Genomic DNA, 24,280 nt, shown 5'->3' with positions numbered 1-24,280 from the left:
GCTGGCTTGCTTGGCTAGTCAGTGAACGGGCTGACAGGCAGCTCCTGCTGCTTCATTTGTGTGTATGAACAGAGAAAAGATGACAGGGGATTTTTTCAGGGGGATCTTGATAAATATCAATTATAGAATCATAGAATCATAGAATCATAGAATCACTAAGGTTGGAAAAGACCTAAAAGATCACCCAGTCCAACCGTTCACCTATTCCCAATAGCTCCTACTAAACCATGTCCCTCAACACAACATCCAGTCTTTCCTTGAACACCCCCAGGCTCGGTGATTCCACCACCTCCCTGGGCAGTCCATTCCAGTGCCTGACCACCCTTTCTGAAAAGTAATACTTCCTCATGTCCAGCCTGAATCTCCCCTGCCATAGCTTGAAACCATTCCCCCTGGTCCTATCACTAATGACACGAGAGAAGAGGCCGACCCCCAGCTCACTACAACCTCCCTTCAGGAAGTTATGGAGAGCAATAAGGTCTCCCCTGAGCCTCCTCTTCTCCAGGCTGAACATTCCCAGCTCCTTCAGCCGCTCCTCATATGGCCTGTGTTCCAGACCCCTCACCAGCTTTGTTGCCCTCCTTTGAACACGTTCCAGGGCCTCAATGTCTTTCTTGCAGTGAGGGGCCCAAAACTGGACACAGTACTCGAGGTGCGGCCTCACTAGTGCTGAATATAGGGGAACAATCACCTCTCTGCTCCTGCTTGCAACACTGCTTCTGATGCAAGCCAGGATGCCATTGTCCTTCTTGGCCACCTGGGCACACTGTCGGCTCATGTTCAGCCGAGCATCAATCAATACCCCCAGGTCCATTTCCTCTACGCAGTCCTCCAGCCACACCGCCCCAAGCCTGTAGCGTCGCCTGGGGTTGTTGTGGCCGAAGTGCAGGACCCGGCATTTGGCCTTGTTGAAACTCATCCCATTGGCTCCAGCCCAGCTCTCCAGCCTGTCCAGATCCCTCTGTAGGGCCTTGCTACCCCCAGGCAGATCCACACTTCCAGCCAATTTGGTGTCATCTGCGAATTTACTGAGGGTGCACTCGATGCCCTCATCCAGGTCATCAATAAAGATATTGAAGAGGACAGGCCCCAGCACCGACCCCTGGGGAACACCACTCACGACTGGTCGCCAGCTGGATTTGACTCCATTCACCACCACTCTCTGTGCCCGGCCCTCCAGCCAGCTCCTTACCCAGCCAAGAGTGTACCCATCCAAGCCTCTGGCTGCCAGCTTCTGCAGGAGAATGCTGTGGGAGACAGTGTCAAAGGCTTTGCTGAAGTCTAGGTAGACCACATCAACAGCCTTTCCTTCATCCACCAGATGGGTCACTAGATCATAGAAGGAGATCAGGTTGGTCAAACAGGACCTGCCCTTCATGAACCCATGCTGGCTAGGCCTGATCCCCCGGTCACCCTGCACATGCCGCATGATCTCCCTCAAGACGATCTGCTCCATAACCTTCCCTGGCACCAAGGTCAGGCTGACAGGCCTGTAGTTGCCCGGATCCTCCTTACGACCTTTCTTATAAATGGGAGTCACTTTGGCAAGCCTCCAGTCTTCTGGGACCTCACCAGTCAACAAGGAGCGCTGAGAGATGATGGAAAGCAGCTCGGCTATCACCTCCGCCAGTTCCCTCAGCACTCTCGGGTGGATCTCATCTGGCCCCATCGACTTGTGACAGTCCAGCTGGAGCAGTAGGTCTCTGACTGTTTCTTTCAGAATCGCAGGGGGGTTAGTGTGCTCCCCAGCCGAGATTACCAGGTCAGAGAGAGGGGTATCCTGAGGATAACTGGTCTGACTTTTAAAGACAGACGTAAAGAAGGCATTCAGAACCTCCGCCTTTTCCTTATCCTCAGTGGTCACATTCCCAGCCTCATCCAGCAAAGAGTGGAATTACCCAGAACCAGGTAGTTCATTATATTCAGTACATTCCAAACAGTTTTTGTATCTGTCCTCCCAGCTTCTCAGGGCCAGCATGATCACAAATGAAAGCACCAAAACATTACTAACTCATGGTTGGTTGGTTTCCAAAGAATCTGACAGTAAGATGTCATAGAGTCTTGTGAGGACAGTAGCCTGAAGCTGTCCTAAGTACAGCACTTGGCAGCAGCTTGCAAATATGTAATACATGTAAGGGAGTAAGTAACAAAGTCCAGTTGATGAGTTTATCCCATCATAAAGTACAAGTATTTTCCTCAGCACCTTGAACAGTGTATCTGGCCAGAGGTGCAGAAGTGCATGACAAATGGAATGTGGAACATCTAAATATATTGTACTCTTCCCACATGCAACCCAAATGGATGGATTTTATTGTTCAGCTGTAAAAGCTCTATTGTAATTTTAAATCTGTTTCTATAGCATTCATCAAGTAAAATCTCTCTCTCTCCACTCACATCTGACAGGGTAGATTTGGGGAGCTTGTGCTCATTGAATTATTTTAGGAGTGCTAAAAAAGTATGGAGGGAAGTTATGCGCTTTAAATGTCTTATATTACTGAGAGCTGGATAGGTATGCAGACAGAGCCTTAGGAGACAAATACACAATTAAATGTCCATTTATGACAAGTTATGATGGATGCAAAAGCCACAAGCTGACGTACAGCACAGGATCCCCTTCTAAGTTCTTTGGCTTTGCAGCTGCAGGATGCCTTCTTTTAAGCTAACCCATGGCTGCCCCCCTTCTTTCTTCATGTAGAGCAAGAGCTTTCTAAATGCTTCTGTGCCCACAGAGCACTAATGTAGTAAATAATATTACTTCTGGGGTAAAGTCGAACTGAATGAGACACCTGGAGTGTGTGTTGTATGTGTCAAAAGGTCTCCAAGGAGTCATATCTTCACAATAGAAAGATGAAGAGAAGTCCCAGTGTCTACTTAATCTGCTGGGATATACTGCCAATCGTTATTCATTTTGCTTCTGAATTTTTCTCTGAGAATTTTTTATATGAAAGTCAATTTGCTGCAGGTTTGAATGCACTGATTCTTTTCTCCCATCCATAGTAAAGAGTTCCTAGCCTGAACTGTGGTGTGGAGATGCTACTTTGGTAGCTATACAAAGATACCAAGTTTACAGTTGTCTCACAGAATTAGAATTGCCAAATGCACATTTAATATCACACAAGAGTGAGGGAATTGGATTCCTTCCAGTGATATTCTGTATTTTTGCTAAAAAGAAAACCTTACTTTTTACTAAAACTTTGCAGAGCTCTTCTATTTCAACACGCTTTAAAAAAGAATTAATGAGAAATCTGGAAGCCATCTTTTCACACTTGAAGTATTAGTCTTATCATTATGGAATCATAAAATTATTGTTTTCTCTTCAAGGGTTCAAGTCAGATGATAATTTAGATACTCTTTAATGCTAGTCTGTACTAGAAATGCTAGACCCAGGATCTACCATCATGTGCTACAGTTGTAGCTTAAGACAGTGACACATTTAAGTGCTGTGCTTAATGTTACTTGAAAGCCTTGGCCTAAAAGGACTGACAAGAGACAGTGAGAGAAAATGTGAAAAACATCCTCTTTTCCACCAAGTAACAATGTGGTTTTATTTCTAGCTAGTTTCAAGCTCAGTACAGAGCATCCTTTGAGGACAGAGTTCAGATGTAGCTTTAGAATAGAACATTGCTGAGACAATTTGCAACAGCTCTTCAGTATAATGCATTTTTCTGACTTTCTTGCCATGCATCAAACATTTTCATTCCCTTTGTTAACAAGTTCATATAGTTATATGTATTTTGAAGGCTATTAATGGAAGTTTTAAACCACAGGACAGGAACAGAACATATGATGAAGAAGCTTGTGGTTCTATATTATGATGGGGGATTGCTCACCAAATGCCCTCGTGGACAAAAACAGACTTGACTTGGGGAAGGTTCATTTAATTTATTGTCAATTACTAACACAGGAGGATACTGAGAAATAAAAATAAAAATAAAAATAAAAAGACCTTCCCTCCTACTCTGTCCCTTCTTCTCGGGTTCAAATTCATTCCTAGTTCTTCGGCCTGCTGCCCCTCCAAATTTAGGGAGAATGAGGAATAGGTCTGTGGTCAGTTTTATCATAATCTCTCTCTAAATTCTAGAAATTTATTTTAGATGGCTAAAGTAGGCTAGTCTGTCTAATCTGTTTTGATAGTGAGGGTTTCTGTAGGGCTTTTCAGAACAGAAGCTAAATGTAAGTATAGTATTTCCCTTTGGAGGAACTTCTCTCTTTGCACAAGCTACAGAGAGATATGGGAGATGCTAGCTATGCAAGTTTCATGTCTAAATGCAGAAGCTACAACATATCTGGATCCAAATTATTAGACTATAGTAATTTCTTTTTGGATTGCACATTTATAACACATACGTGCATCTGATCAATATATGATAAGGTGAAACTAGTCGATTTACAAGTTATTATACTGGAGTCAATAATGTGTTCTAAAGACATTCTCAATTCTGAAGCCTGCGGGATTTGTTTTGTACTGGGCTTAACTATATATGTATTGACTTTGTGATTTATTTAAATTCCCCAGATAACTTAATTTTCCAAGGAAAGTGAAGAATCTAAATGAATCTTGCTATGTTCTTACTGTTTTCAAGTAATCATTCCATAGTTACATCCTGCATCTCTTCCCTGACGAGTGCATCTTGCTAGTGCAAGTCAAAGCTCAGAGGTTCTTCTCTTTTGGTCGAAGTGTGGCATTGGGAAGGCCAAGCCATACTGGAGGAGACTAGTGTATACATGCATGAGAAGTCATTAATAAGGATTGTGTTTTATTCATGTATTAATGTTTAAAAGTGATGCCAACTAGCTTCTTTTCAGGATTTACACTGTAGCAGATTTATCTGTCTGCTTTTGTGAGTAGGTGTGTGAATTCAGCATCAGTCTATGTGCCTTAGGAGGTCTAAGTTAGTACAGTCCTAAGATCTGTCTGGAACATCATCTGTCCACCAGGCTCACTTGGTTTCAAGAAATTAAACCTGCAAGCAGCCTCTCTTCCTGTTACTCCATAAAACTGCTGCTTCCCTCTTGCTGCCATCATTTAAACTCTTCTCTTGATATAGTTAATTCTAAGTCTTGAAATTGCATAGCTGCTGAGAGACACAATAATGTGTAATGAATATGCATTGAACTTGATTAGTGTTGTCAGCAGCACAGCCCATGGTAGTCACAAAAAGAAAACAAAATTCTTTGCTTCACTTACCGTTGGTCTCAGGCTTTTCAAGCTTTTTGTTGAGGCTTTCAACTAGCAAAGGCAGGGATGCCCTCTAGCAATCTCCTCCTCCAAACTTCCTGTAGGTGTTGGAAGGAAGGTGTCAGACTGCTGCTGAAACTTCCGTATTTCAAGGGAAGCTGTGGAATAGATATGGTTTCCATTTTGAATGGTCCTGTGTGGAGCCAGGGGGAAGACTTGATGACTCATGTGGGTCCATATATCTAATTGATATCCTCTGCTAGTGTTCAAAAGATGGGCTGAGCTGACTACAGAAGAGAAAGCAGGCATCCCTGTTCACACAAGCCTTCTGCTAGGTGTGCTAAGGGGTGCAGAGTGCTTCCTATTTTTCTGGTCTCGATTAGCACAGCTGGGTTCCTCCTTTCCCAAGCTGTCTGCGGAACAGGTATTTTTCACATAGGAAGTGTAAAATGTAAGGGAAGTAATGAAATAGCCGTATATTGACTTGAAGGAAAGCTTTTCAAGAGGTAGGGCCTTGTGTGCATTTATGCCTATCACTTCTTAAAATAAACAGTCAAATTTACAAATGGTAAGATTAAATGTTGGCCTTTATAATGTAGCACTAAGTAAATTGTTTATACTTACCTTTTAATATCTCTCAGAAGTGATTACACACATAGCCGACAAAGTTTGAATGAAAAGCAAGGACTGCTTGGTGCAGGGCAGAGAAAAAAAAAAGAGAATAAAACGGTGGGAAGCAAAAAACCTTTTAGTCTCCTTTAAAACGTTGCCTTTATTTTCCATTGTGTTGGCAGAAAGCAGGGATTTAAAGCTGTGAATTGCCTTGAGGCTGTGTTATCTTCCTCTACTTAGCAGCAGTTAGAACTGCTCTTTTTGCAAGTGTTGGGTGAATGAGACAAGGACTCAGAATGATTGGGAAAAGGGAATAAAATAAGCCTGCACTTAACAGTAATATGGCACGTCTACTTTACCTGTGTAAAATGGGATCTAAAACAATCATGATAGTTTCCTGAAGCTGCACAAAGTAACACGGGGGGATATTCTGAGACTTAATTAATTAATGCTTGTAGCATGATGTGAGATCCTAGGATGAAGAGTCATATATAACTGCAAAGTCTTAATTTTATGGAGCACAACTGACATTCAATGGCATTTTCAAGGAAACTGATGTGGAAGTTCACCTGCAATCTTTGTTAGAATTCAGATTGTCCTTGTACAAATCCCCTTAAGGATTTTCCTCAAACTGTTATTTGTGTGTGGTGTTTTTTTCTCTTTTCATTTCTTTTTCCCCATTATGACCATTGAGCTGTGCAAAGACAAAAATTCTAAATAACTGTTTTTATCAGGAAAATGCTATACATCACATGTATCTTATGCACCTATACAAGCCCCACACAGCAAAATCATAACAAAACTACTTTTTTTTTCAAATTTTACAGAACATTAAGGTCTTGTGCTATATTGCCTGAGTCACTTAATATTAGATGAGAAAAGTTTTAAGGAGTCCAGAACCACTTTTCTTCACAATATCATATGTGATGTAATTTGTAAAGAGCTGAGGAAGGCTTGTGGCACAAATATCTGTAGTCAGTGTGAATGCCTCAATAGTAAACATTTCAGATAAAAATCAAAAGGCAGAACATCTGATAACAAAAACATTGTCTCTCTATAACAAGGCAAAACTGATTGCCATAAGATACCTTGAGATGAAAAGTTCTAGTGTATAAATTACTTTTTTTTGTATGGATAACAACAAAAGTATTCATAGTTCTGTTGCACTGGCTTAAAACTATAGATGTTCTTCTTCACAACATCTGTCATTCTGGACATTATTAGAAAAAAAGGGTATGAGGCTGAGAAGACACCAGCAGCCCTGATGTGGCATTCCCTGTTGTGTTTGTTCTGTCAAAAGCATCACTCTGGCTGGCCATCAGCCAATACATCAAATGGAAAATATGGTTTATGACATTAAGAAAAATATGACATTAAGCTCCTAGTGCTTCATATTAAAGTACGTGCCCCCTACCACGCGCAGATTTGAGCCTTTAGGCTCTAGCCATCTCATCATCATCTACTCTGCCGTGGTAGAAAACTACCTGTAGTGCTCGTAAGCATATTCCTGGAGTTTGGCTGTGCGAGTACATTAGTTGCAACTGCAGAGATGCAAACCGCAGCCAGAACTTGCACTTGCCTTTGCTGGCCCTTCAGCTTCTCTTAGACATCCCTCCTCCTGAACCCAACAGGACATTCCCCTTCCCCTTGTGACCAAGGTGTGCTCAACATATCCGCAGCATCTCAGTGAACTCACTGCTGGAGGACATAGTGCTACCTTAATGCAGTTCTGGATTTCGTAGAATCATGGAATGACTTGGGCTGGAAGAGATCTCAATTAAGTTCCTTCCCCCCGCCTCCCCCCGACACAGAACCTCCATATCTCATACTAAACCAGGCTGTCCAGTGCCCCATCCAACCTGGCCTTGAACACCTCCAGGGACAGGGCATCCACAGCCTCTCTGGGCAGCCTGTTCCAACACCTCTCTATTCTCCTGGTAAAGAATATCCCCAATATCCAACCTAAATTTTCCCTCCTTCAACTTAAAACCATTTCCCCTTGTCCTGCCATTATCCCCTGATAAAGAGTTGGCTCCTCTCCTGTTTGTAGGTTCCCTTTAGGAACTGAAAGACTGCAATTAGGTCATCCCACAGCCTTCTCTTCAGCTTCCTCAGCCTATCTTCATAGGGGAGGTGCTCCAGTCCTCTGATCATCTTTGTGGCCCTCCTCTGGACCCTCTCCAACAGCTACCTTTCTTGTATTATATTTCATATACCTAGTAATCTTTGCCCTTTCTCCCATCAGCTCTCCACAATGCGTTCCCCACTCAGCTCAACTCCAGAGCATACAATATATGTGTTTTCTTTTTTTACCAAGGAGGGCATGTAATTGTTTTTCAGTGGGCTTCAGGTACTATACCTCATACCTCAATATTATCCCGCTATTATTAAATTTTTTTGCACCATATTCTGCATTTCTTATTTTGAAGAGTTAATCCAGCTCATCATATCCAAAATTACTATTTAAAGTGAAAAGTCTTGTTCAGATGAAGTAAGGAAGGCAGATTTGAACTGACCAAACCTAAGTTTGGAGAAAGCAGTTCTGTCAGGTATCTGGTTTTTTACCCTTTCATCTCCATCCCTTTCTCATGGTGAGGAATAAAATACCTGGTTAAAAGTGAAAAAAAAACGTGGAAGAAAAATCAAAGGTGAGAAACTGCAGTTAATTATAGAGTAGGTCTTGTGAGTGTTGTAAGAGATAAAATATTAATGTTAAGAAAACATGTTGACATCATCCTCTAGATGGTGTCTATAGTGGAATGTCATGTCACTGATATTTTGGTTTATCTGATTTATTTAGTGATGCAGAAAAATCTCTTTTTGGATTTCAGTGGTTCTTAGCACAAATTAGACAAATAATACAGCTGCAAATACGTGGCACTCGGTGATGTTAGATGAATTTTAAATATGATGTTATGTTAAAAAAGAAAACCTTACAGAAGTGGTACAGAACGGGGTACTGAAGTATTGACTTCACTCCAGAAGGAATTTTAAAAGTTTTACCGGTGCTGCATTGCTGTTTAAGAGCATATTTGCTCCCAAAAGCCAGCAGAGCGACCGAAGGCAGCTGGCTTAGTGTGCTTGGCGCCGTTTTGCTGCTCCATGCCTCCTCGCTTCCTTTGTGATTCTTTGTCTTCCAGTCAAAGCTGGGGGCCGAGGCTCCTGCTGAGGCTGCAGCAGGTCCCCAGATGCCCAGGTGTGCCAGGAAGGAAAGCTGACTGCTGTGAAAATGTGCGCTAGCCCCACTCGACAGATTCAGCTGCATGCAGTTCACAGTTCCTCACATGCTCTGCCAGGAAGGAGAAAAATGAATTGCAATGCGATACTTGTAGATCAGGTACTAATTGTTGCGGTTTGCAGAACGTTTTAAACTCCTTAGATTGCTGCTTTTTCTAAAGGTTTCTCACAAAGCATGTTCCACAAGCTCCAGTAGGAATAGTCACATAGGAAATGTCTCCATTGTGTGCTGAGTGGAGCAGAGGTGTGCAAATGAATTCTTCTTTAAAAAAGCATACATTTAAATGCTATTATTATTATTATTATTATTACAATTTGGTTGTTGTGTCATAAAAATTATACCATAAAAAAAAATTACCAGTTGTGTAATACATGTCACTGCTGTTGAAGGCTTATTCGGTAATATTAATCACTGCAATAATAATTTAAAAAGAAAAGTCTGGGTTGAAAGGCAATTTTAAATTTCTAGAATGAAATGCAAAGTAGTTCTTAAAATGTAAAATCTTAAAAGTGAAACGTACCAAACGTTCTAATGAAAACTCTAGAATTAAATTAATTTTTACTCAAATTGGGAGGAAAATAAATAGTGCGACAGCAATTTCTGGTAGGACTGGAAAAACTGGTTGCTTTTAGGCAAGATCATTTCTGGCAAAATGAGTAATACTTTGGTTTCTATTTGCTTTACCTTTGAGTTTTTTCAGTATCATCATGGGGATAATTTATATTCCAGTCCATACTGCTAGAGGAAGGAATGGAGTCATAGATTACCTGTGTATCTGTAAGTTATATCCTTGTGAATTTGAGCATAAGGCTTTAGGAATAGAGCAGATTTTAAAAATGAAAAAGAAACCATGTGCATAAGACAAGCTGGAGAAGGAAGGCAACCCAAAGGATAAGTTAGGGATTGTATATGAAAATGAACCCAGTGCAATTTTGAGAGGGATGGCAGGGGCTAAGATGTTTGCTGAGGAATAAACACGAACATCAGAGTTTTGTCAAGGCGGAGGTGCTTACTGTGTTTGCAGAAAATGGAAAGTTAAGGGACTGGCAAAGTGAATAATGTCAAAGGTAAGGGCAAAACGAGGATCTTTGTAAAACCCCAAATATTCCCAGCTTTCCTGTCACTTGTGGAGGAAGTGCCTTCCTTGATGGGGAATTTTGAAAGCTGACATTGGAGGATGGTTGGAATAATATTCTGACAGCTAGGAGATTATAGCTTCCTCCTCCTTGACCAGGGTGAGTTCAGTGTCTCTGCTTCTGTAGAAAAGAGAATGTCATACAGAATTACCTTCTGATCATGTATGTCTGGAGGATATGAAATAACCACTACCATTAGCAGTGTGATTGTCTCTGATGCCCTCTCTGATATTTAGTCAGAGTCTCACAGAAAAAAAAAAAAAAAAAAAAAAAAAAAGAGCCAGCTTTTTCATCAGATATCAAAGATACCTGCTGAATAGGGACTACTGTACAAAGAGGTGATAGGGAGAAAGAAGAAATCGGAGCCTCACTTTAACATGACTGGATGGTGACTTACTGAGTGTTGACTGTGACCTCTGAAGCAGCAGTAGGTACTGAAGTTCTCTGTTGGGCGGCTCCTGAGGGGTTCAGGGTTCTGATGCATCCATAGTGTTTTAAACTCACCCTGAGACCTGGGCAACTGGGCAACTTTTTCAACTGCCTTGAAAAAGGAGGAAAAGTGCAGAGTGGCAACACTGGAAAGTACTGCTTCATCAGATCGATAGATTAAAAGATGACTAGGTTGTGTAGTTTTATGCACGTTAAACATCTGTGCGGGGAGTCCACTTGCACAGAGTATTATTGACAGCTACAGATCAATGTTAATTTTTGATCATTTTCAACTTACAAAGACCTCTTGATCCTGTTGTCACCTTAGGGGCACTTCAAGTCATTGGCAGCGATCACGGTAGGCATGTAAAACCAGCAGGCTCTCAACAGCTGCACAGCCTTGCCCATGCCCGGAGAGAAAAAGGGGAAGGCCAGCACCTTGCATCCCAGCCATCGCTGCCTTTGAGAGGCATGAAAGAGTGTGCCCATTTGTTCCCAGACTTTAACTGACTTCTGTGCTCATGAATTAAAAAATAAACAAACAAAAAAGGCAATCTGAAGCAAATCTCGATGGATACATTATTCATGATTTGTGCTCTCTTGTTTTATGCTTTGAAAATGTGTTAAAACAAGGTTTTGTTTTAAATAACTTTTATCCTAATTTACAGTTGGAGCTGTGGAATTAGCCGAGCATTTGTTGCTGCTAACAGCTTACACTTCTGCTGGCAGCCTGTAAAGCTTTTTGCACAACAAAAGCAGAGATGCTACCCTGCATCTCAGAGTGGCGATGCTGCCAGTGCTGTCAGAGGAAAGGGACAGGGCTACCTGAAGCAATGGCTGGTTGGCAGGTGGCTCTGGGCTGCAGTATGGGGATGCTGACACAGCTACCTCCTGTCAGGGTCTGCAGCGTTTGCCTTAAAAGGATAGACATTACAGGAGGAGTGTGAGAGTGAACACACATTGTTTGCTAGTTTATTCTTAATTTAATCACTGAATGAGTGAGTCTACTTTGCAATAGGAGACACAGAAAGGAGGGCGTGGGGCTGCAATCCATCAGCTTTCATGGTCAGTCAGTCTTGAGCTACGAATATCTTAATGTTTGCATTAAAATTTTATTTTGTTGGCTTGCTTTTAATGGTAAATGAAATCTGGCCCGTTAGCGGTGTGTAAACATGGGATATATGAGTTCATGGCTTTGCAAACAATGACTGGGAGAACATTCCATGCATGGATTGTGATCCTGCGCCTGTTTAAGACAGAGCAGTTGTCCATTGAAGCCAAAGGTTACCATACTATCCTTTGCAAGCTGTGTGTTTGCCATTTGTATTTAACCATTCCAGCAGGGCAGTTTTTCTAAACTAGGATATTAAATAATTCTTAAAATAAATCACTGAGACTGCCATACATCCTCATTTTTAGGATCAACCTCTGAGCTGAGTAAATTCACAGATGGCAATGGCAGCAGTGCAGGGAGAGAAAGTGTGGCTTCATTTTCTGGGAGGGCATCCCCTGAGCTTACTTCAAAACCAAACAAAACAAAAATACATGTAAACCGTTTGCTGTTCAAGAAGTATCTGTAGGAGCCAGGGATAAAAGTCATCCCTGGAAGGAATGGTTTAGCAGTCTCCAGAGAACACAGCCAACTGCAGGCAAGGAAATCCCTCCAGCCTTGTTTCATTTCAAAGGGTGGTGAGGATTGTAAATAATTAAATCTTGGGGTTTAGTGGAAAAACTGTCAAGGGTGATGAAAAATATGCCATTTTTCAGTTAAAAAAAAATAATCAAGTGTTTTGTAGTACTGTTGTCACAAAAGCCCACCCTGATCACGCTGGTGATAAGAAAGCAGAACCATTACTTTTCGTATGGTGTTTGTAATGATGTTTTTGTACCTTCTGAGAGCCCCTGTGTAACGGTTCAGGGGCAGTAATTTAATGCCGTCTGTTCCCTTCCTTCCTCCTCCACCCCCAAACTGTGGAATGTAAATTTTAGGCTTTTAAAAGTTCTGTTTTGAAAACCTAATAGATAACTGTCCTCATAAAAACTATTAATATAGACCACATCCAATTGTAAAGCTAATTTTAATCATGTTTTGTGCCAACATAATTTCTGATGCCAGATTCTTATGCTAAGCATGAACTTCAATTTGAGCTGTGTTCTTTAACCTGCAGTTCATAATTCTGCGTTCAGCCGTATAGGTTTTTGGCTATGGCAGTTTGAACGCTTCCACTTTCAAAGATCTAAGCCATAAATGTTTATTAAAAGAATCTATAATGAAATCAGTTTTGTTATTTTTTTAATGGCTGCCTTGAGTATGTTGGATGACTGAACGCGCGTTGTTAATCATTAAGCTCTCGTGTTACAAAAAGTGTTTGATAGTATTGCCATCTAGGGGCCGAACAAAATTCTCTGTACTGAAATAAACTGTAATTGAACAGGTGCTGCTATTGACAATATACATATGTTTTTGCTTTATAGCCCACATGCTTTCCATATTTCTTATGACAAAAGATATCTCTAAATGTCCCGCAGCAGCCAGAGCTTTTTTATATATAATCTCTTCGAGGTGATTGCTATTTGCATTTGAGCTTATGCTTTTTTGGCAACGATGCTTGGGAATTCCTAACAAAGAATTATACTTTTTTGCATTATTAATCTTGCTAGTGTTTGCCCTGTTTAACAGAAAAAGGAATCATTTATCAGAAAAGTATGTTTATAATCTGTACTTGTGGCATCTTCAGATTTAATATTCATAATGGTCAACTCAAACGCTGCGCTATATTTATCTAAAAGACTAACTCATTGTTGTGAGGAAATAACTACTGAAATATTGATGATCCAACTTTTAATATTTAAAAAAAGAAATTAATATTTCTTTAAAATTTGTTTCTGATTCTGTTCTCCTAACAAATGTTTAAATATTAAACAATTGAAAGTGTTAGCATTTAACAACTTAATACAACTTATGGAAGGAGAGAAATTGGCTGCAGCTTACTGCCACGCAAAGGAAGCTGAGTTCTTGCGCTCGGGTTCTTTGTATTGGAAAAGCTAATGCAAAAGCACTGCTAAGAACGGAATTTAATACATTGGTGATCCCCTTTCTTCCCCTGATGAAACATGTCTGAAGAGTCTCTTAGTGAAACATGCTGCTCCCCTTCTTTGTTAGGCACCTTGCCTTCCATTGCTGCTAGAAGCAGTGCTGTGCTGTGCTGCAGTCCTGCAAGTTTAGGTCTCTATCAGCTGCTGTTTGGGGCAAGCTGCAGTGGCAGTGCAGTGGTCCCTCCTGTCCACTGTAGCCTGCCTGCCCTCATCCACCTGCATGGCCCTTCTGCTTGGCAGGTCCCTCGCATGGCAACGGGTGAGCCCCAGTCATTCCGAAAAGACTCATCTCCATACCCTGCACAGCCACATACCTTCCAGCCAGCCTTGGCCTCTGCTTGGCCTCCAGGGACATCCTGTTTATTCTTTCCATCTCTCCCTCCATTTTTCTCATCTCACTTTTAAGCATTTTGTTTTCAGTAATGAAATGGGACTGCACTCTTGAAAACACCATAATCTTTTTACACAAATAGATAGCGATAGGACAAAGGAAAACGGTTTGGACTATGCATACCCAGAAATCAGCTCCAAAGACTCCACCATATTGACTGATATTTTTAAAAAATCCTAACAGTTTGTTTCTGAGATTCAGCCATGGAAATCCACAGAAAAAATCCTGGTAACCAGCTGGAGTATTCTGCAAAACGGTCAGAAGAGACCCAGAGCTGAGACCTCATTTTCCAAGTGACATAAACCACAGATGCTGATTACTTTTTTAACTAACTCAAACATCTGCATTCTTGCTTCAGGGAGGAAAGCATCAAGCTCATTTATTTGGATTGAAACCTTTCACAACATATCATGTCCATGTCGTAGCTGTAAACAACGCCGGACAGGTTTCAAGCCCCTGGACATCTGTGCGCACATTGGAAGCTTCACCCAGTGGCCTGAGCAACTTCACTGTGGAAAAGAAAGAGAACGGCAGAGCTCTGTTGTTGAAATGGTCAGAGCCTTCTGAACCCAATGGCATAATTAAGGTAATCTCTGTGTTCACATTTTGCTTGATCAAAAAAAAAAAAAAGAAAGGGTAAACGATGCATATCAAATATTTTTTGCTGGAAAAGACTCAATCAAATGCATTATACTTTAAAATAAGACAGAAGTCCTACGTAAGCACAAGGCACTAAGAGTGCACTCATGGCTTGTGCTTATATTCAAATGAGAATTAACACTCCTGTGCTAGCCCCAACCACAGGAATTCATTTACAGTGAACCAAACCATTAATTTAATGGACAGAAAGCTATGCATGAAAGCTCGTTGTCTTAAATAACTTTAGCCCCTTACTCTAGACATTGCCAAAATGCACTTCTAGAAACTTTAGGTTTGATAGAATGTTGTTCTGATATTTGTGCCTTCTGTTAACATAGTGGTTTCAACTGATTACAGATCAATTACCCAAAAGGAGAGAGGGTGGGAGGGGGAGTTTTTGATTTTTTTTTTTTGAATGGTTTTGTTTAGAGTTAGTCTGCAAGAAGCTTTGTGCTAATCTATAAAAGGCTTGTTATAAAACTTGATAACAAACAAACATAATGAAAAGTGTCAGTAGATGATTTATTACTGCAATCCAAATGAAAAAAAAAATCATGAAAATTGGATCAAAATGTTATTTTTGTATCAATGATTCTGTTTGTGTGGTGATTTTACTATCAAGGAAGTCAGCTACTGGATAGTTGGTTGATGGTCCTCACTCTGTTGCAAAGATTAAGGCGTCTCGTCTATAGCTTGTTTACAGACATTTTGATTTATAGATTTCTGTCCTTTTATCCTGACTTCTTTCCCTTTCAGTTTTTCTTTTTTCTTTTTCCTTAGACCTACAACATTTTCAGTGATGACAACCTGGAGTACAGTGGTTTATCTCGCCAGTTCCTCTTTAGGCGCCTTGAACCATACACACTTTATACCCTACTACTGGAAGCTTGTAATGCAGCAGGCTGCACTCGTTCCCCACCCCAGCCCATTCGAACAGATGAAGCACCTCCAGTGTCTCAGATGGCACCCATAATCCAGGCAGTGAATGCTACCAACATTGAGCTGAGCTGGTTGGAGCCAATTAATCCAAATGGAAAAATAATTCGCTATGAAGTTATTCACAGATGCACAAAAGAAAATGCTGCAGGGTACAGAGCAACAATGGAAGATGAGAAAATTGTTTTCACAGAATACAACACTGAAAGTAATACATTTGTATACAATGATAAAGGTTTGCAGCCATGGACAAGGTATGAATACAAAATACGCACCTGGAATGCAGCCGGCTACGCTGACAGCTCTTGGACAGCAGCCATGACCAGTCAAACTGCCCCAAAAGGTCTCGCTGCCCCTAGGTTATCCTTAGCATCAGTTAACCCTCACAAGGTGCTCGTCTCTTGGGATGCGCCAGCACAGCCCAATGGTATTCTTCAATCATACAGGCTGCTAAAAAATGATGTTCTCTATCCTTTCAGCTTTGATGCAGCTACCTTCAACTACACGGATGAGGACTTACTACCCTATTCGATGTACAGTTATGCAATAGTTGCCTGTACAATGGGTGGCTGCTCTACCAGTGAACCAGCTGCAATACGAACATTGGAAGCAGCTCCCGCGTTAGTGGATCCACCATTTCTGCAGGCTGTCAGTTCCACTCAGGTTAATGCATCCTGGGCACCTCCCCAAATACAAAATGGAGATATCACCAAGTACATTTTGAAATTAAACAATGAAGAGTATTATCCTGGCAAAAACTTGCAAATGTTGATTTCTGATCTGCAGCCTTACACACACTATGATTTTGAATTGGTTGCCTGTACTGCTGGGGGCTGCACATCTAGCACAGCCCAGTCAGTGACGACCATGGAGGCTCCACCATTAAATATGGAAGCTCCCAGGCTGCTTGTCATGGGCTCAGAGTCAATTGAGATCACATGGAAAAGTCCAGCTAAGCCCAATGGTAAAATCACAAGCTACGAGCTAAGGAGGGATGATGTTCTTGTTTACTCAGGTCAGGAAACTCGCTACCTTGATTTCACCTTAACACCAGGCATGGAGTACAGCTACACTGTCACTGCAAATAACAGTCAAGGGAGCGTGACTAGCCCGTCAGCTCAGATAAAAACCAACCCCTCTGCTCCTTCTGGGATTTTGCCTCCTAGGTTGCAAGCATGGTCCTCAAAGGAGATTTTGGTGGCCTGGGATCCTCCTATCAAAGTAAATGGTGACATTAAAAATTATACAATCTCCATCCACAAGCCTGCTGAAACAGGAAAGAAAACTGTTGACTTTGATGCATCTCATAGTTCCTTTGTGAGACGTTCATTCATAGTGGCAGGGCTACAACCCTACAGTTGGTAAGTCTGGAAGATTATGTTTGTTAAACGAATGCTGCAAGTTGAATCAGTAGGCTGGCATTAATTCTCTGTTTTAAACAGCTGGTCAGACCCATGGGTTTTAATTCCTAAAAGGCACATGATAAAGCCAAGATATTTTAATTTATAGTAACACCAGCTATGTATCATCTTGATGAAGTGCATAGAGTTGACCTGGGTTATAATTGATACACACGGTGGTTCAGTACTCTGCTACAGACTCCAGAACCTGAACTCTTGTATATCTTTTGGAAGATGTCTATATTCAAGCATAAATAGGGCTTTAGCTGACAAAGTTAAGATGAGGAAGCAGAAAACTTGTTACCTAGCCCATTTGCAGCACAGCTGAGCATCTGCAAAGTCACACCAGGAGTGTGCTTGTTCCTTTGAACTGAAAAAGAGCTACTTGTGTTTATATAGAACTCAACTGCAAAAAAAAAGCAACACACTTGATACTGAAGTAATGTCTTCCCTGCTAATTCTTGATTATTTACGTGACCTTTCTGTATATATTTGTGTAGGCATAATTTGTGTGTGTTACATGGTTGATAAGTCTGCCTACTATTTACATGTAACTAATCTAAATCCAAAGAGAGAAGAGTAATAGAGTGAAGTCAGTGATGATTCAGCTCTCAAATGATATCCACATCATTTACTTGACTCATGAAGATATGAATCCTGCTTTGAAAACAAAAATCACAGAATGGTAGAATCATCCAGGTTGGAAAAGACCTCAAAGATCACTGAGTCCAACCACAACCCAACCACACTATCCCAACTCTAACAACCTTCCACTAAATCACGTCCCTGAGCACCACATCCAGACGGTCCTTAAATGCACTCAGGGATGGCGACTCAACTACCACAGCGTAAAACCTGGATGAAAATTTTCTTCTGTCGTCAGCTTTCTGAATTCCCACATGTAGTCTATGATGATATAAATTGTTTACTTTTTCAAAAATGCCAAAGACGAAAAAAATTAAGAACCCCCCCCCCTCCATTGTGTGTTTGATTGAGATGTTTTAACCACTTTGTTTCTGCTTATGTTTTTCAAGGTACGAGGTACAGCTCCAAGCCTGCACAGAGCTGGGCTGTGCCTCCAGTGAGTGGGCATCTGTTCAGACACTGGAGGCACCACCAGCAGCACAGCCCGCCCCTCTCATAGAGATACAGACCACAGCCAGGGGCTTCCAGACAGTGTCTTCTGTCCTATGGACTGGACCACAGCAGCCAAATGGGAGGATTATATACTATGAACTTTACAGAAGACGGACAACACAAGCCCTCATAAATTTAGACCTCATACTTGTTTACAATGGCTCTTCAACATTCTTCAGAGATGACCAGTTGTTGCCTTACACAGAATACGAATATCAGGTGGGATCTAATGTTATGTAAGTAGTGTGATATTTTAGTGCTGAAAAGGCATTTCATTAGTTTTTTTCTTTCTTTTTCCCTCCTCCCCTAGTCTTCTTGGAATTATTTTTTACTTTGAGATCATAAAGTAGCTTATGTCAAGAGGAACTGGGGGTGTTTTCTCAACAAATTAAATGACAGAATGGTAGGATCACAAGCAGATTTTGTGAAGTTATTGTTGATGGCTGCTACTTCTTATGCATGTAGGCCTTTTATTGTTGTTTTTCTTAAGAGTTTACTATTGGAATTAAACTGTGGAGTAGGTATTGTCATCACTATCAGCAGTGCCCTGGAAACTAAGCTCAAGTTTTATACGCATATCTTGGCTTTACCCCACTGAACTGAGATATTTGCTATTTCTAAGCACTTGACACTCCTTCCAGCTGTTTAAACGAGTTGGTGGAGTTTAGAACCTCACCAAAACCAGCCTTTAATCTGTTGTCTCTAAAGCCATAGTTTTGTAGCAGATTAAGGCTAGTTTTTGCTTATAAAAATGCCTTTCAACAAGCACTTTTATTATTCTGCCGACAGGATAGCAGTAAGCCTCACTCCTAAATCCATACACAATAAGTCTACATATGGAGTGTCTTGAAGATGAGTTTGGCAATTCTCAGAAGTATTTACAACTTTTTCCTAAAATAAAATAAAACAGAATTTGCTGAAACATGGATTTGTTTCAGTAAGTATGAAACACAGTGCATTCCACCTCTTGAGCTCCCACAGAATAGTGGCAATACTTCTTTAAAATGTTCATTTGCTTTATAGGATGACAAAGTAATTCAGGTTGGAATGGCTCTCACCAGTCCAGGTTCCTACTCAAAGCACTGTCAGTTGAGAGGTCAGATGAGGTTATTTAGGGCTTTATTCTTTTGTACCTTGGAAATCTTTGGGGAAAGTGAGCAACATCTCAGGGCAGTCTGCAGCACTGCTTTACTGTCCCCATGGTGGAAAAAAGTGTCCTCATATGCCAAATTCTCCAACCCTCTGATTACCTTGGTGGCCCTCTGCTGAACTCACTCCAATTCATCAATCTTTCTTGGGGCCAAAACAGGACAAACGCTAAGTGAAGGCATGTAATCACTTCCTTTAATTGTCTGGCTATGATCCTGTTAAATAGCTCAAGATGTGGTTGCCTATTTTTGCTGCCAGGGTACATTGCTGGCTCATGTTTGACTTCCTATCTACTAAGATTCCCCTCAGGTTCTTTCCAGCTGAGTTGTTGCGTAGCTAGTCAGTCTCTACCCTGTAATGCTGCAAGGGTTTATTACTACCCAAGGTGCAAGACTTCACATCTGTCCTTGATGAAACTACCTGGTGAATTCTCCTCTGGGATCTTCTGACTGCCCTTGGTCATATTGACTTGTCCTCTCCACATTGGTGTCAACCTGATGGAGGTTTGATGACAGTGCTCTTCACAGATCAGGTTTTTTGGTTTCAGTTCTTCACTTCTACTGTTGCATCCTTTTTGATAGCCAGAAGCCATGCAGAATTAAATCTAACATGTTTCTTTATCACGTTAGCAGTAGAATCTATTGAGCTGATACATACACATGTCAAAGACTCACAAAGTCATGTAGCATGGAAGGGACATCCAGAGGTTATCTAGTCTAACTTCCTGCTTGATGCAGATCTGTTCAGAGCAGGCTGCTCAGGACTGTGTCCAATTGCATTCTGGAAGATCTCCTTCCCTGATTCTCCAAGAATGGAGACTGTACAACCTGTCTGTTCCAATGACTGCTTACATACCTCTTATTTCCCTTTGTGCCTAACTCTGTTGTTTCAGCCTGTGTCCATTGCCTCTTGTATGTCAGAGTCCCAGGGCCTAGAGGGAAGAATTCTGTGGCTTTCTTCATAAATCACTTCTAGCAGTTCTAACTTGGATAAGAAAAGGATTCTGAATGGACAATTATTAAATTATTGAAAAGAGAACCTGGGATGCTACTAGAAAAATGTACTTACTGAAGTATTCACAAAACCTATCTTTGCAACTTGAGAGTCACAAACCTTTTTACTTTTGATGTTTCTGTATTGGCAGCATGTCTGTAAAGTGGTAGCCAGCATGAACAGTCTGTCTGTTAGCTTTGAGCCAGAGAAAATTGGGAGCATCTATGAGTTCAGAGAACTTTGGAATTTAGAAATACAAGAGATGCTATAATATTTTCCTAAACGAAAAGTATGATTACTTCAAGCCTGAAAACTTACTACTCTTTAAATGTGTGAAGGTATGTTTTCCAGTTGTCATTTCACTTGTGACCATAGCTATTAAATTTTTTCAAGAAACAGCACAGTTTAGAGTGAAATGTTGTTGTAGTAAGTCCCTCATGTATAAATATTAAGGTTTTAATTTCTTTCTCACTGTCTAGGTCCACAATACTGTGAATTCTCCATTTGCTGTAGTTTCTTTAAAATGGAACTATTGCTGGACCAGATCTCCTTACTATTTTGGTCAAGATCTGTGAAGAATGCAAATGCAATTGCAGATGGAGATTGGTAGATAGAAAAGAGTTGTACCAGATCCGTGCCCTGATTACTACTTAGGAATCTTTCTTAGCTAAAGAAAAACATCTCACTTTTTTTTGTCTGGGCTGGAAGTTGTGTGATACCCTCAGTTGCACCGATTTTTAATTCACTGATACTTAATTCAAAACGTATTTTAGGGAGGGGAGAAGTTGATAGCACAGCACAGAGATTTGCTTGAGCTAACAAATTTAATGATCAGTTGATGACGAGTAGCAAAGCAGATTTCTTTGGTTTACCATGCCATATTCAAGACTTGGCTTTTTATCTTGGTCCTGCTCCATAACTGGGCTGAGCTGTTGACTGGATCTCTAAATCATTTTTGTTCTTTTTTTTTTTTTTTTTTTTTTTTTTTACCTCTCCACTGACGGCCATTTATTTTGCTGTGAGAGGTTTTTGCATGCACGTGTTTGTTTTCTCCTTGTGTCACTTGCAGCAGTCCTCTGGGATCTATTCTAAGCTCCTCCATTGTTGACAATTTATATCTTGTCTGTGAGACAAGTTATTCATAAGTATAGGGCTTGACTTTTGCTATTATGCTGATGAAACCCAGATTTATATTTCACTTAAACTGAGTATTGATTCTGCTGTCTCTGCATTTGAGGCTTGTTTGCTGGACATAAAACTTTAAATGCAACTGAATTTCCTCCAGCAGAATGCAGATAAAATCAAAGTGCAGTGATGGGATGGGACACTCTCCAGCATTTTTGGAGGTATTGAGGCTTAGTTCAATGAACCTGGTAGCTTCTTTGGATCTGAGGTGAGGGTTTTGGAGGTTGTTTTCCTTTCTTTTGCTGTAAACTTCAGCTGAATATTTAAAGCTTGTAAGACTAAATGCAAAAGTTGCACTTCCAAAAATGATGACGTGACTTTTGAAGCTCATGCTGGTCAAAGGGACTGTGCACCATAACTACTAAGGTCACAATTGTTCAAGGAACTTGAGCATTTTTATTCTTCATGGGCCAGATCTATGTGAGCGTATTCATGCCCACTAGATTTCGGTGCACTTTAAGAGGCATTAAGATGCCTACTGTCCTGTACTTGAAAATAATTACTGAGATCTTTGAAATTTTCTCTGTAGGTCTAATCAATAGATACTTGCATTCTTTGTAGCATTTGGCCTCTTAGGCATTTCTTGAAATGAAATGATTCCTGATTCCTCAGCTGTATTGTGTGATTCCCTCAAAAAATCCTAACTTAAACAAACTTCATGGGACCTGATGAGTTTCTTCAGTTCCATAGAATTTCTGAAACAAAATATTTCAGTTTTTCTCAGGAGCTGCTGAGAATGGTCTACAGTACCAATTTTTCTTAGCTACTGGTCGGTCCTTTTGACACACATTACTGGTCTGCAAAAAGGTGGTGCTGGGGTTCAGTGCAATTTCCATGCAAGTGCAATGTCACTCTTCCACAATTGCACTTAATTGTGTACTTGGAGTGCTTCTTCAGATTAATGGCTTAATGTCTTCCTGGTGTGTAGAACCTGTCCTTATTTCCTCTCTGAAACCACTGAGCAAGCAAAAGGTTGGAGTAGAACTTATCTGAAGGTTTTATTGTTGCCTTTTCATTCTTTGGTAAGACTGTCTGGTGCACTGCAGCAGATGCCTTGCCTCTCACAGTGTCCTTCCTTAAGTAGTGTGTTTCTCACAGTCAAAATACTTCTGCCAAGTGAAAGACCAAGGGAAGATTCCAAGATATGCCAGGGGAAATACATTTTGGGCACTCCAACTTGGACTCTCAGAACTATCAAAGAGGAAACAAATCATATGTCTGACTTTGGAGATTTACAGAAAGAAAAATGAGTGAAAAGTCACGAAGATTATGGCAGGACCAACTGCATGGAGCACAGAAAATGTCAGTCGTCTCGGTCACTTTCAAAGATGACAAGAATGGCACTTGGTTACCAGCCTGTCCATCAAACTGGTGGCTGAGCTCCAGTTTGTGCTGCTTAGTTACTGACTAACAACTGAATGACTTTTACAGCTTAAAATGGGTTGAAGCAGGTTCTCTGACTAACCAGTGATGGGTAGTCACCCATTTATAATATCCCTCATCTTTTGGCTTTTTTTCACTATTCTGCTTGTCACACTGAGAGAAAGATACACCACAAAGCAGTGACAAAATCAAAGACATTTCCTTCTTGCGCTTTGTTTCTTTGCTTGCTATCCTCTTTGTTTGAAAGAGGGGGTTTTCTTGCAAGAGAAAATCTTCTGAAAAGTAAAGCAAGCACAACTATATTCTTTCAGTGCTTTAAAGGTGATACGTACTCTAAATATCCTTTTGCTGAACTAGATGCTTCCTTTGCCCTTGTACAGTAGGGCACGCAGTAGAAGTGCTACTTGAAACTATGCAATTCCTTTTAAAAAGCCCCTCTTCTGGCACCATGTTTCTGTTGCCAACACTATCCTAAATTTAAGTGTGAAACAGTGTACTGATGAAGCGATCCTTGATTTTTGTTCATTAAACAAAATGATGTTTTTGGCTTCCAGAATTACTGGTGAGACAGTTACAACAGCACACTTGTAGGACTTTTCCCAGTACATTGCTATTCTGATCTATTCAAAACCATGGCAAGCTATCCTTTAAAAAGACATTAGTGTGAGTACCGCGGGAAAATATATTCCAGGGCAGTAGATGACTTGATATGATTTCCTTGATTGTATCTTTTTATTTATGAGGCATAATTTATGACTGCTGAAAAGCAAACTAAAATGAGTGATGACTAACTGCAGCCAAAGTAATAAATCAGAAGCGGAGAAAGAAGTGGTGATTTTGATCGAATCTATTGAATTAGCTGTTGCCCTTAGCTATTACAGGTATTGGAAAGACCTTTTAATATCTGCTTATCTCTCTCATGGGAATGTGGTAACTATCTCATTATATACCCATAGGAAACAAATTATTTAATTTTCTACCTTTTAGAGTTAAACTTGTTTACATCTCTCATTAATTATGGGTGTTATACTATGTTATATGAAATGAGCATCCTTTAGAATATGGTAACGTTATGCAAGTCCCAAACCGTTTGCCTGTAATCTTTGTCTTTTTTTCACCTCCCTAGAATGGGTTTAATACTTTTATTAGATATAAAGATTTGAATAGTGAAGATGAATAGCAATGTTAAGAGGTTCAAATTATCGCAATGCTAGAAGCCTGGACCTACCGTCTATCCCATTATATGTTTATGGCCTCCCTAAGTATGCTGACTGAGAGCTAAATAGGTAAGAGAATAGATTTCAGGATGGGCAATCAGAAAACACACTTTTGTTTACTACCTCTTTGTACCACTGATCATGAGTGGATGTGATACCA

At 40.7% G+C, this 24,280-nt stretch overlaps 1 protein-coding gene across 1 annotated transcript in view; it reads left to right on the top strand.

Moving 5' to 3' along the window:
* The window catches only part of USH2A (usherin), a 394,411-nt gene that overhangs the window by 352,367 nt on the left and 17,764 nt on the right, over positions 1–24,280 (top strand). Inside the window, exons 64-66 of the mRNA XM_042878308.1 lie at positions 14,440–14,667; positions 15,501–17,017; positions 18,091–18,412. Coding sequence (XP_042734242.1) covers positions 14,440–14,667; positions 15,501–17,017; positions 18,091–18,412 — 2,067 coding nt within the window. The remainder of the gene's footprint in view (positions 1–14,439; positions 14,668–15,500; positions 17,018–18,090; positions 18,413–24,280) is intronic.

This window comes from Lagopus leucura, unplaced genomic scaffold, assembly GCF_019238085.1.
Source record: "Lagopus leucura isolate 7727_CA_CO unplaced genomic scaffold, USGS_WTPT01 Super-Scaffold_73, whole genome shotgun sequence".
Lineage (NCBI taxonomy): Eukaryota > Metazoa > Chordata > Aves > Galliformes > Phasianidae > Lagopus > Lagopus leucura.
This window is presented reverse-complemented; position numbering and strand designations above follow the sequence as displayed.